General features: G+C 45.5%; 1 protein-coding gene across 1 annotated transcript in view; it reads right to left on the bottom strand.

The window, feature by feature from the left end:
* Positions 1 to 13,797, bottom strand: part of ASPH (aspartate beta-hydroxylase) — a 452,693-nt gene that overhangs the window by 277,265 nt on the left and 161,631 nt on the right. The window contains exon 5 of the mRNA XM_063925233.1: positions 2,333 to 2,383. Within this exon, the coding sequence (XP_063781303.1) occupies positions 2,333 to 2,383 (51 nt within the window). The remainder of the gene's footprint in view (positions 1 to 2,332; positions 2,384 to 13,797) is intronic.

Raw genomic sequence — 13,797 nt, forward strand, 5'->3', positions numbered from 1 at the left:
TGGTACTTGTGGTTCTCCAAGTACCAGCTTGCGGGGGAGGCTTGCTGGGACTTGTAGTACTACAGGAAAAAACAATATTCTTGTCATTTTCTCAAGGCTATCAGCCCCCCCATCCGCAGCCCTTGGATGGGGGGGGGGGGGGGACGACACACACACAGCCTCGGGCTTCACCCCTGGCCCTTGGGTGGCTGGGGGGGGGGGGGACCCCTTGAATGAAGGGGTCCCCACTCCCCCAGGGTACCCCGGCCAGGGGTGACTAGTTGGATATTTAATGCCACGGCCGCAGGGCACTGTATAAAAGTGACCCCCGGCTGTGGCATTATCTGTCCAGCTAGTGGAGCCCGATGCTGGTGTAAAAAATACGGGGGACCCCTACTCTTTGTCCCCCGTATTTTTTGCACCAGCACCAGGCGCAGAGCCCGGTGCTGGTTTTAAAAATACGGGGGATCCCCTGTCCATTTCCCCCCCGGATTTTTAGAACCAGGACCGGCTCGAAGCAGTGCTGGATGTCTGGGTAGACCTGTTGTTTGGTCTTATGATCTGATGGAATTATTGTACACAGCCTCCTGAGGAAGGCCCTCTATGGGCCGAAAGCGCTTGAGGATTCATTAAGGACACTATTCAAGTGGACTATGTAACGTATAATAAATTATCTTTTTGCATATTTACAAAATCTGGAGAGGGCCTCTACCTTCCTTTCTATAATTGGAATGCTTTGCATTTGGAGTGATCACCCCAGTCGTTGTCTCTTCTGAAGATGTGAGTGCGACCATCATTGGAAATTTTATATATATATATATATATATATATATATATATATATATATATATATATATATATATATATATATATATATATATATATATATATATATATATATATATACATACATATATACATACATACATACACACTTTTAAAAATATATAAATAATACTTGTGCCTCCCAAAAAGACAAACCAAGTACCTAATCCCTTCTAATATAAATAGATATGCTATTACCAATAAAAAAAAAACATGTTTTAAAATTATTTTATTAGATTCACCCACCAAAGTGTGGCGGATTGAAAATGACAAATTTACTGTCTAAAAGCACTGTTGTCGAATTTCCAAACTTCAATTGAATATACTTTTGTCGAATTGCCGCATTTGTACCATTGCAGAAAAGTCGAATTTGACAAATGTCGAATTTCAAAAAGTCGAATTTTGAAAGTCCGTTTTTTTGATGGAAAGTACTGAATTGCATTGTCGATTTTTTTTTTTTGGCAAAAAAGTCCTGTTTTTCGACAATTTCGGGAATTCGACCGCAATTGCATATACCCCTATAAATCTGTGTCAGGCAGTTCATAACACTAATAATTAGGACATAGAGCTGCATTTGCTGAAGACGTGACGTTATCTTTTTATTTGTAAAATACATGAAGATACCCTTATCATAAGTTTGGCAGCAACAAAATGTACACTTTCTTTAGGATAGCCTTCTGACTGAAAAGGTAGAAATGTATTGTTCTTTATTTGCAGATCTACCTCCCCTGGGAGTGACAGAAGCCAAGGAAATGGACATTTACAAAAGTCTCCTTTTAACAAGACATCCGCTGTTTAAACCCACTACCACCTCTTCTTCATCTCCTCTTTGAAATGGAAGTTCTCACAAGCAGGGCCCTCCCACCTTTATTTTTCATCAATCCCCTTTAATGATAACACTAGTATGTATAAATGTTGGTTACCCTGTCATTTTGAATCTGTGGGGTTTGTTTACCAAGTGTCCGGTCATGTTTATGCCCAAAATTTAAGGGCAATGATTTTACTAGCACCGTTTTGCTAGCAAAATCATTGCCCTTTTAAATTTGTGGCATAAACATGATCAGAAAAGCTGCTAGGTAAATAAACCGGGTGATCTTCAGTATGCCGACTGGCGGGATCCCGGCGCACAGTATACCGGCGCCGGGATCCCGACAGCCGGCATACTGACACTTATTCTCCCTCGTGGGGGTCCACGACCCCCCTGGAGGGAGAATAAAATAGCGTGGCGCGCGTAGCTTGCCCGCAAGGGGCTCATTTGCACTCGCCACACTGTCGGTAAGCCGCCGGTCGGGCTCCCGGCGCCGGTATGCTGGTCGCCGGGAGCCCGACCGCCGGCATACCGTAGTGAACCCAAATAAACCCTGTCTACCCTGTGTCACTGTTCGGCTTACGTCGCCATAAAAATATTAATAATCCATTATCTCTAAATGGCAGTAGAATGATTTGTGCTGTTTTACTAAAACATTAGTATTAACAAGATGTTGAAACATATATGAAAATGAAGTTTAATTTAATTAAAAAATCTTACCATCATAATGAATATCATTAATAATGTCTTTAAGATCTGCATCACTCAAACCTGAAAAAAAATTAAGTGTAAACCATGGTCATTTAATGCATGTGCCATTTATTTAGGACTTACATGTAAGGATACTGCATCTGCTCATATATAGTATTGTGTACACAATCAGAAATAGGGCCAGCTTAGAAAGTAATTGCTTGTATTTAACCACTAGAGGTCTCTCCACGTTATCTCCTATGGCCATGAAATATGTTGAAAAATGGAAAGGCCATTTCTTCTTGGCAGTAAGGAAACCCACCAGTCGGTGGAAGACACCAACTAGGAGAACCCACTCGTTTGGGGACAAGTATCCAGGAGACGTCATCTATCCTATGGTGGTTATAAACAGTCTACACAGCATTATTGAAACTACGGGTTTTTGTAACATAAAACCTGGAATCATGAAGATAAATCATGTCTGACCTGTTTCACCTTTAATATGACCTTGAAAGAAACAAAATTAATGTGAAGACAAATAAGTTTTAGGAAAAAAGTGTATATAAAACACCAAGAATGCACTGGTTACTGAAGTGTGCACAGCTCTTAGCTGATACTTTGGATAAGTTAATTTCTCTTTTATTATAACTAAAGTTGTTCTATTCGATTTTATTTGAAAACCGAACACCCCCGAACTTAGGGGTTCAGCGTTCCTGCTCTGGTTTTCCAGCCATACTCTGATCCCTGAATGAGGCAAAACGTTATTTTCCAGGTCTCGGGTGTAACATGTTTATGAAAGCCCCTCCATCGTGTCACTCTGGTTAGCGATGGGTGTGGGATGAAGCTAGAGATTGGAGCACTTTGTTATAAACTCCATTAGCACACCATGAGGGCATCATTAGGATGCAACCAAGACTGGATTGGATTTAGGTGGTAATTCAGACCTGATCACTCGCTAGCAGTTTTTTGCAGCACTGCGATCAGGTAGTCACCGCCTACAGGGGAGTGTATTTTAGCTGTGCAAGTGTACGAAAGCATGTGCAGCCGAGCAGTATAAAAAGATCTTTTGCAGTTTCTGAGTAGCCCACGACTTACTCAGCCACTGCGATCACTTCAGCCTGTCCGGGACCAGAATTGACGTCAGACACCCGCCCTGCAAATGCTTGGACACGCCTACGTTTTTTCCAACCACTCCCAGAAAACTGTCAGTTGACACCCACAAACGCCTTCTTTCTGTCAATCTTCTTGCGATCGGCTGTGTGAATGGATTCTTCGTAAAATCCATCACACAGCAATGATCCGCTTTCTACCCGTGGACGAGTCTGAGCATTGCGGTGCACGTGCAGTACTGACCTTATCGCAGCGCTGCAAAAAACGCTAGGCAGCGATCAGGTCTGAATTGGCCCCTTAGTGATTTATTTGTATAATACATGCTAGTGGTGCCTTGGAAGGGTGACTGGCTGTCAGCATTTGCAGGAATCATCATGGTCAGTGCTTGTGACACACACTGCACAGTACACAACGGGTGTAGTATGGTATGCCGGCGGCCGGGCTCCCGGCGACCGGCATACCGGCGCCGGGAACCCCACCGCCGGCATACAGACAGCGTGGCGAGCGCAAATGAGCCCCTTGTGGGCTCGCTACGCGCGCCACGCTATTTATTCTCCCTCCAGGGGGGTCGTGGACCCCCACGAGGGAGAATGTGTGTCGGTATGCTGGGTGTTGTGATTCCGGCGCGGGTATACTGTGCGCCGGGATCCCGACATTCGGCAACCAGAAGACCACCCTACACAACTGCCCACACACATTCCAGTGCAAACTATGGGCCTAATTCAGACCTGATCCCAGCAGCAGATTTGTTAGCAAATGGGCAAAACCATGGGGATAATTCAGAGTTGATCGTAGTAGTGCTAAATTTACTCTGACATGCGGGGGGACACCCAGCACGGAGCTAGTCTGCCCCACATGTCAGGCCCTAACCCCCCCCCCCCCCTCCCCACACACACGTACAAAAGCATCGCACAGCGGCGATGCTTTTGTATTTGACAAGTAGCTCCCTACCTGCGCAGCTCCTGCAAGCTGGCAGAGAGCTATTTGTTGCATCCTGGGTCGCAGCGGCTGCGTGTGACATCACGCAGTCGCTGCGACCCCCGCGCGGTTCGGGCACGCCTGCGTTGCCCGGATTGTGCCCTCAAAACGGCAAGCAAACGCCAGTGGCCCACCCAGCGAACACCTCTGCCAATCAGGTAGAGGCGATCGCTGGGCTGAGATGCCGACAGCATCTCTGGCATGCGCCGGCGCATGAGCAGTTCAGACCTGATCGCACGCTGTGCGAAAACGGACAGCGGCTTTCAGGTCTGAATTTAGCCCCCGTGTGTGTGGGGGGGGGGGGTGGGGGTGGCAGGGCAGATATAACATGTGCAGAGAGAGTTAGATTTGGGTGGGGTTTCAAATTAAAGCAGCCAGTATTTCCCCTGCACAGAAACAATATAACCCACCAAAACCTAACTCTCTCTGCACATGTTATATCTGGAGTCCGACAAGTTCCAAATGTGACTATGACTAACACAGTAGCTGCCTGAAGCCCATTGATAGCTCTGTTTATTCGAACCACAAAGATGTGGTCAAAAGTAGTCAGTCAGAATTAAGCGATCAGAATGAAGCAATCAAATCTCACATTCGGATGCTTCTTATTTTTTTTATAATTTGTAACATGTCTCTTTTAGGTTTCCTTTTTTAATCAAATAATCAGTGCTTTACCTTACTTTCACTACATACTCCTGCTCCATTTCCATGCACTATCCTCAGGCCTCTGATCTAGTTGTTGATTAATAAAAACATTCTATGGGGTTGTATTTTTTAGTAAACTGCCATCCTGTCTGCCACAATGTTTCATAGATGTGCTATCATTTTCTTAAGTTACTGCTGTGTGTTTGTGCCGCTGCTCTGTCGCTTTGTTTAGCCAGCTGCAGTTGGTGAACAATATTGTGAGCTGTGAAGTGGTCCAAACTGTCTGGAATTACTGTAACTGGAAATTATTATTATTGATGTTAATACTGTAGGAGCAAAAATAGGTCCAGATTACAGGATTTTAGCGGTTTTCACAATTTTCAAGAAATTCAAAGCCAAATCCCAACAAAACACTCGAGGGTGGTTTTGCCAAACTGGCACATCTCTAATCAGAACAGCAAGTATTTTGGTGTATGTCTCTACCAACCTGCACTTTGCAATTCTATCCCACACTTCCCTTGTAGTGCAAGGTCCGTCAATCTGATAGATCTCTTATGCACAGCCCCCCTCTTCAGGTCAAGCCACAGTTTTAAAACTGGAACTTTCCAAGGGGTATATGAACTATGCAGCAGGTTTGCAAACCCTTCCATTTTTTTGCAGCTCTGCTGCCGCATTTAAAAAGTATAAGGATACAAAATATGCATTTCTAAATCCTATACCTTTGTAAATATACTCACAAGACTACACTATTCCATTTGTAAAGTCATTCCTTGGGTAACCTGAATACTGGACAATTAACCTCCACTTCATCTCCAAGTGTTCTGATACAGGTCAGCAGATTTCCTGACAACATATCTTTATATTTAGAGCTATTAATTATGTCCTCTATCCTGACCATAGCCCCTGTCCCAGTTGAAGAGAAGCAGCACCAAAGCAGGATGATCACACTACCGTATAACACCATAGGGCGTTGCGTTTACTGGATGAAAGGCTATGTTGTCTTTGCCTCAAATACATATTTCAAAAACAAGTGAGGCCAAAGAGTTCTATGATTGCCAGAAGACATTTCCCTTAAGGTTTGGAATGACTAAATGTCTTTTTTTGTTTTTTTACAAGCTTCATGGCGTTTGAATGTTCCTGTTTTGGGAGAATTAGCTTCTGTATTGCCAGCTACTCCCATATAGCAGATATGTGCAAAATAGGGGAGATGTGGTTACCAGTTACTGCCCAAGATTATTGCAGTTTCTTCCATTTTGCATTAGGTCACTCTGCAGCCTCCCTGATAAGTGACATTAACATTATCCTTCTTGTGACATTAACTTTACAGGGGCTTAAACGATCTTGGCAATACCCCAGTTCTATCAGTTTCTCTGCTTATACATCATTCATGATTCCCGGGTACAAGTAACACATTTGAAAATCCATTATACCCCTTTCCTGATTGGTACTTGTCAACGAGATCCTGAAGATGATCTAAACACTCATTGCAGACAATGGCTATCCCAGTAGGAAGCAGCAAGTAATTCCTACAGGAACAGAAGATCTTTATTTGGGATTATCCACAATAACTTAGTACTAGCAACTATATTTGAACATGATGCAGAATGTGATTAGATAACTGTGAAGTCAGCTACAGCCCCATTATGAAAGGGATGCAGTCAATATACCGGCGATCAGGAGACTGACACTGGAATCCAGACAGCCAGTGAAATACAGATGCCTGGAATACCGACAAGCGCTCTGTATTCCCATTCGTTTAGTGGGTTTATGCCACCAACCGAATGGAAACAGAACCTGTGGCGAGCAAAGCAAGCCACCGGGCTGGAGGTGTGGCGAGGACAGAGTCTGTGAGGGGATTCGCTGCCAGGATTCCGGCAGATGGGATGCCGCTGTCTGTATAGTGAGTGCTGCCATCCTGTGACAGGGTATCATACGTATGCACACTTACACAAACATCTTATTGTAGGTTTTGTAGTTTTCCATTTCCTAAAAACTGTATATTTGTTTTTTCACTTACATTTTCCTGGCTACAAGATCACATTAAAGGTGAAAAAAAGATCTGTCCGTTTCTGTTAAATTAAAGTACACTAAAAGATTTCAAAAGCTGGTTGCTGGAAATTACACCAAACGTACAAAAATGTTTCAAGTATTCTAGTACTTGCATGTAGCCTCTCCCGGCAATTGGGAGGGTCTCCATTTATTGGTAGCGATTCACCATGTGATAATTCCTATTTACATATTAGGGATTACCAATTTGATTTTAAATGAGAGAAATTTCCATTTGCAGTTTATGTTCAGCATCGAGGCACAGACAAAAGTGGAGAAACCCCCACAAAACCCTGACTTTTGGAAAACTATTATTAAGGGGTTATTGTATAAAAATCTTCTTGTCTGAGGACACTGCCTACTGTAGTTTATAGGACCATACTAGCAAGTCAGCAGGCAGAACTCAAAAGCCCCCCCGCATCTCAATGAAGTTGCAAAGTCCTTGAACAACACAGTATGTGTGACATTACAGGGGAACAGAGCGTGACATTTCCAGGTGTGGAAAGATCTCAAATCACAAGTGAGAGCAGGTCAAATAGTGTCACACTTGACTCTGACCGTTTCCTCATAGCACACAGAGGCACAGCATAAAGCGGTGTCCAGCAATGTACCACTGCACTAGGCTCAATACAGTAAATAAAGTGGTTTATGGTTACAGTCTCTTCTTCATACAGGACCAAATTATAATGTGAATCAGATTATTTACTAATCTACTTCATGTGATATACTTTACTGTCATATAATGAGAAAACTAGGGCTTCTATGATTCCTTTGATTTCTTATTATATCATCATTCAAGGTTTGCTGTATTATGCAGAGAAAAGAGTGATGTGGACCAGTTGCCAACAGCAACCAGTTTCTACCTATAATTTTATAGAGTGTACCTGATCAATGTTACCTCAATGCTGACTGGGCAACTTTTCACTGGCCCACTTCTCCACTCTGCACAATAAGTCAAGACCTTAATTTGTGAGACAGTAGTAAACAATAGGTTTGAGGATGAATCTGACTCGCCATAATCAGTATATAAGAGGAACTGGCATAGAATTTATACACTAAAGTCTGTCACACAGAAATACATTCTATTCTAAACAATGTCAGATTTTAAGATTTACTTTCATTATTCTGTGTCAGAAAGATCTACAGCAAGTAATCCACTGACAACCTGTTGTCCATCAAATTCCCCGGTATAGATGAGCATCCATTATTTCATACTGCTGTGCATGTTATATAGTTATACAATTTGTCTGAACATTTACCCTACTTCCATTAAGACTATTTGGCCTCATCCTCTATATGCAGTTCCTCAGGGCAGTGAGCCGTAATTGTAGCAATGGATGAGCTTTAGATCAGTAGACTGCTATTAAACAGGTGTCCATATTCTGTAAGGAGCACTGATAGTCTTGTGCATTACTCGCACGCTCATTTGCTGTATTAATGCCCTTATCATAAAGCGCATCTGCAGTATGCTTAGTGTACAGGGAAAGGAAGAACATAAAGGATAATAAAAGGATAATAAAAGGATAATAATTGTTCCCAAAAAATGATAAAGGCCATCTGATTCTTTTTTTTTTTTTTTTTTTTCTTCAAGATTGCTTGATAATAAGAATTTACTTACCGATAATTCTATTTCTCGTAGTCCGTAGTGGATGCTGGGACTGCGTCAGGACCATGGGGAATAGCGGCTCCGCAGGAGACAGGGCACAAAAGTAAAAGCTTTAGGATCAGGTGGTGTGCACTGGCTCCTCCCCCTATGACCCTCCTCTAAGCCTCAGTTAGGATACTGTGCCCGGACGAGCGTACACAATAAGGAAGGATTTTGAATCCCGGGTAAGACTCATACCAGCCACACCAATCACACTGTACAACCTGTGATCTGAACCCAGTTAACAGCATGATAACAGCGGAGCCTCTGAAAAGATGGCTCACAACAATAATAACCCGATTTTTGTAACAATAACTATGTACAAGTATTGCAGACAATCCGCACTTGGGATGGGCGCCCAGCATCCACTACGGACTACGAGAAATAGAATTATCGGTAAGTAAATTCTTATTTTCTCTGACGTCCTAGTGGATGCTGGGACTCCGTCAGGACCATGGGGATTATACCAAAGCTCCCAAACGGGCGGGAGAGTGCGGATGACTCTGCAGCACCGAATGAGAGAACTCCAGGTCCTCCTCAGCCAGGGTATCAAATTTGTAGAATTTTGCAAACGTGTTTGCTCCTGACCAAGTAGCAGCTCAGCAAAGTTGTAAAGCCGAGACCCCTCGGGCAGCCGCCCAAGATGAGCCAACCTTCCTTGTGAAATGGGCATTTACATATTTTGGCTGTGGCAGGCCTGCCACAGAATGTGCAAGCTGAATTGTACTACACATCCAACTAGCAATCGTCTGCTTAGAAGCAAGAGCACCCAGTTTGTTGGGTGCATACAGGATAACAGCAAGTCAGTTTTCCTGACTCCAGCCGTCCTGGAAACCTATATTTTCAGGGCCCTGACAACATCTAGCAACTTGGAGTCCTCCAAGTCTTTAATAGCCGCAGGTACCACAATAAACTGGTTCAGTTGAAACGCTGACACCACCTTAGGGAGAAACTGGGGACGAGTCCGCAGCTCTGCCCTGTCCGAATGGACAATCAGATATGGGCTTTTGTGAGACAAAGCCACCAATTCTGACACTCGCCTGGCCGAGGCCAGGGCCAACCGCATGGTCACTTTTCATGTGAGATATGTCAAATCCACAGATTTGAGCGGTTTAAATGTGATTTGAGGAATCCCAGAACTACGTTGAGATCCCACAGTGCCACTGGAGGCACAAAAGGGGGTTGTATATGCAGTACTCCCTTGACAAACTTCTGGACTTCAGGAAGTGAAGCCAATTTTTTCTGGAAGAAAATTGACAGGGCCGAAATTTGAACCTTAATGGACCCCAATTTGAGGCCCATAGACACTCCTGTTTGCAGGAAATGCAGGAATCGACCGAGTTGAAATTTCTTCGTGGGGCCTTCCTGGCCTCACACCACGCAACATATTTTCGCCACATGTGGTGATAATGTTGTGCGGTCACCTCCTTCCTGGCTTTGACCAGGGTAGGAATGACCTCTTCCGGAATGCCTTTTTCCCTTAGGATCCGGCGTTCCACCGCCATGCCGTCAAACGCAGCCGCGGTAAGTCTTGGAACAGACATGGTACTTGCTGAAGCAAGTCCCTTCTTAGCGGCAGAGGCCATGAGTCCTCTGTGAGCATTTCTTGAAGTTCCGGGTACCAAGTCCTTCTTGGGCAATCCGGAGCCACGAGTATAGTTCTTACTCCTCTACGTCTTATAATTCTCAGTACCTTGGGTATGAGAAGCAGAGGAGGGAACACATACACCGACTGGTACACCCACTGTGTTACCAGAACGTCCACAGCTATTGCCTGAGGGTCTCTTGACCTGGCGCAATACCTGTCCAGTTTTTTGTTCAGGCGGGACGCCATCATGTCACCTTTGGTCTTTCCCAACGGTTCACAATCATGTGGAAGACTTCCCGATGAAGTCCCCACTCTCCCGGGTGGAGGTCGTGCCTGCTGAGGAAGTCTGCTTCCCAGTTGTCCACTCCCGGAATGAACACTGCTGACAGTGCTATCCCATGATTTTCCGCCCAGCGAAGAATCTTTGCAGTTTCTGCCATTTCCCTCCTGCTTCTTGTGCCGCCCTGTCTGTTTACGTGGGCGACTGCCGTGATGTTGTCCCACTGGATCAATACCGGCTGACCTTGAAGCAGAGGTCTTGCTAAGCTTAGAGCATTGTTTTATGTGGAGAGAAGTCTCCAGACTTGATCACACTCCCTGGAAATTTTTTCCCTGTGTGACTGCTCCCCAGCCTCTCCGGCTGGCATCCGTGGTCACCAGGACCCAGTCCTGAATGCCGAATCTGCGGCCTTTTAGTAGATGAGCATTCTGCAGCCACCGCAGAAGAAACACCCTTGTCCTTGGAGACAGGGTTATCCGCTGATGCATCTGAAGATGCGATCCGGACCATTTTTCCAGCAGATCCCACTGAAAAGTTCTTGCGTGAAATCTGCCGAATGGAATCGCTTCGTAAGAAGCCACCATTTTTCCCAGGACCCTTGTGCAATGATGCACTGACACTTTTCCTGGTTTTAGGAGGTTCCTGACTAGCTCGGATAACTCCCTTGCTTTCTTCTCCGGGAGAAACACCCTTTTCTGGACTGTGTCCAGAATCATCCCTAGGAACAGCAAATTGTCGTCGGAAACAGCTGCGGTTTTGGAATATTTAGAATCCACCCATGCTGTCGTAGAACTACTTGAGATAGTGCTACTCCGACCTCCAACTGTTCTCTGGACCTTGCCCTTATCAGGATATCGTCCATTTTCTTTGAAGAAGAATCATCATTTCGGCCATTACCTTGGTAAAGACCCGGGGCGCCGTGGACAATCCAACCGGCATCGTCTGACACGGATAGTGACAGTTCTGTACCATGAACCTGAGGTACCCTTGGTGAGAAGGGCAAATTGGGACATGGAGGAAGCATCCCTGATGTCCCGGGACACCATATAGTCCCCTTCTTCCTGGTTCGCTATCACTGCTCTGAGTGACTCCATCTTGATTTGAACCTTTGTATGTAAGTGTTCAAATATTTCAGATTTAGAATAGGTCTCACCGAGCCGTCTGGCTTCAGTACCACAATATAGTGTGGAATAATACCCCTTTCCTTGTTGTAGGAGGAGTACTTTGATTATCACCTGCTGGGAATACAGCTTGTGAATTGTTTCCAATACTGCCTCCCTGTCGGAGGGAGACGTTGGTAAAGCAGACTTCAGGAACCTGCGAGGGGGAGACGTCTCGAATTTCCAATCAGTACCCCTGGGATACTACTTGTAGGATCCAGGGGTCCTGTACGGCCCCAGCGTCATGCTGAGGACTTGGCAGAAGCGGTGGAGGGCTTCTGTTCTTGGGAATGGGCTGCCTGCTGCAGTCTTCTTCCCTTTCCTCTATCCCTGGGCAGATATGACTGGCCTTTTGCCCGCTTGCCCTTATGGGGACGAAAGGACTGAGGCTGAAAAGACGGTGTCTTTTTCTGCTTAGATGTGACTTAGGGTAAAAAAGGTGGATTTTCCAGCTGTTGCCGTGGCCACCAGGTCCGATGGACCGACCCCAAATAACTCCTCCCCTTTATACGGCAATACTTCCATGTGCCGTTTGGAATCTGCATCACCTGACCACTGTCGTGTCCATAAACATCTTCTGGCAGATATGGACATCGCACTTACTCTTGATGCCAGAGTGCAAATATCTCTCTGTGCTCTATAGTCAATAAAATACTGTCCCTGTCAAGGGTATCAATATTTTCAGTCAGGGAATCCGACCAAGCCACCCCAGCGCTGCACATCCAGGCTGAGGCGATAGCTGGTCGCAGTATAACACCAGTATGTGTGTATATACTTTTTAGGATATTTTCCAGCCTCCTATCAGCTGGCTCCTTGAGGGCGGCCGTATCTGGAGACGGTAACGCCACTTGTTTTGATAAGCGTGTGAGCGCCTTATCCACCCTAAGGGGTGTTTCCCAACGCGCCCTAACTTCTGGCGGGAAAGGGTATACCGCCAATAATTTTTTATCGGGGGAAACCCACGCATCATCACACACTTCATTTAATTTATCTGATTCAGGAAAAACTACATGTAGTTTTTTCACACCCACATAATACCCTTTTTTGTGGTACTTGTAGTATCAGAAATATGTAACACCTCCTTCATTGCCCTTAACATGTAACGTGTGGCCCTAAAGGAAAATACATTTGTTTCTTCACCGTCGACACTGGAGTCAGTGTCCGTGTCTGTGTCTATGTCGACCGACTGAGGTAAATGGGCGTTTTAAAGCCCCTGACGGTGTTTGAGACGCCTGGACAGGTACTAATTTGTTTGCCGGCCGTCTCATGTCGTCAACCGACCTTGAAGCGTGTTGACATTATCACGTAATTCCTTAAATAAGCCATCCATTCCGGTGTCGACTCCCTAGAGAGTGACATCACCATTACAGGCAATTGCTCCGCCTCCTCACCAACATCGTCCTCATACATGTCGACACACACGTACCGACACACAGCACACACACAGGGAATGCTCTGATAGAGGACAGGACCCCACTAGCCCTTTGGGGAGACAGAGGGAGAGTTTGCCAGCACACACCAAAACGCTATAATTATACAGGGACAACCTTTATATAAGTGTTTTCCCTTATAGCATCTTGATATATAATCATATCGCCAAATAAGTGCCCCCCCTCTCTGTTTTAACCCTGTTTCTGTAGTGCAGTGCAGGGGAGAGCCTGGGAGCCTTCCCACCAGCAGTTCTGTGAGGGAAAATAGCGCTGTGTGCTGAGGAGATAGGCCCCGCCCCCTATTCCGGCGGGCTCTTCTCCCGGTTTTTCTGAGACCTGGCAGGGGTGAAATACACCAATATAGCCTCAGGGACTATATGTGATGTATTCTTTTTAGCCAGAAAGGTATTAACATTGCTGCCCAGGGCGCCCCCCCCAGCGCCCTGCACCCTCAGTGACCGCCGGTGTGAAGTGTGCCTGAGCGCAATGGCGCACAGCTGCAGTGCTGTGCGCTACCTCATGAAGACTGAAAAGCCTTCAGCCGCCAGTTTCTGGACCTCTTCTTACTTCGGCATCTGCAAGGGGGTCGGCGGCGCGGCTCCGGTGACCCATCCAG

Source organism: Pseudophryne corroboree, chromosome 5, assembly GCF_028390025.1.
Source record: "Pseudophryne corroboree isolate aPseCor3 chromosome 5, aPseCor3.hap2, whole genome shotgun sequence".
Lineage (NCBI taxonomy): Eukaryota > Metazoa > Chordata > Amphibia > Anura > Myobatrachidae > Pseudophryne > Pseudophryne corroboree.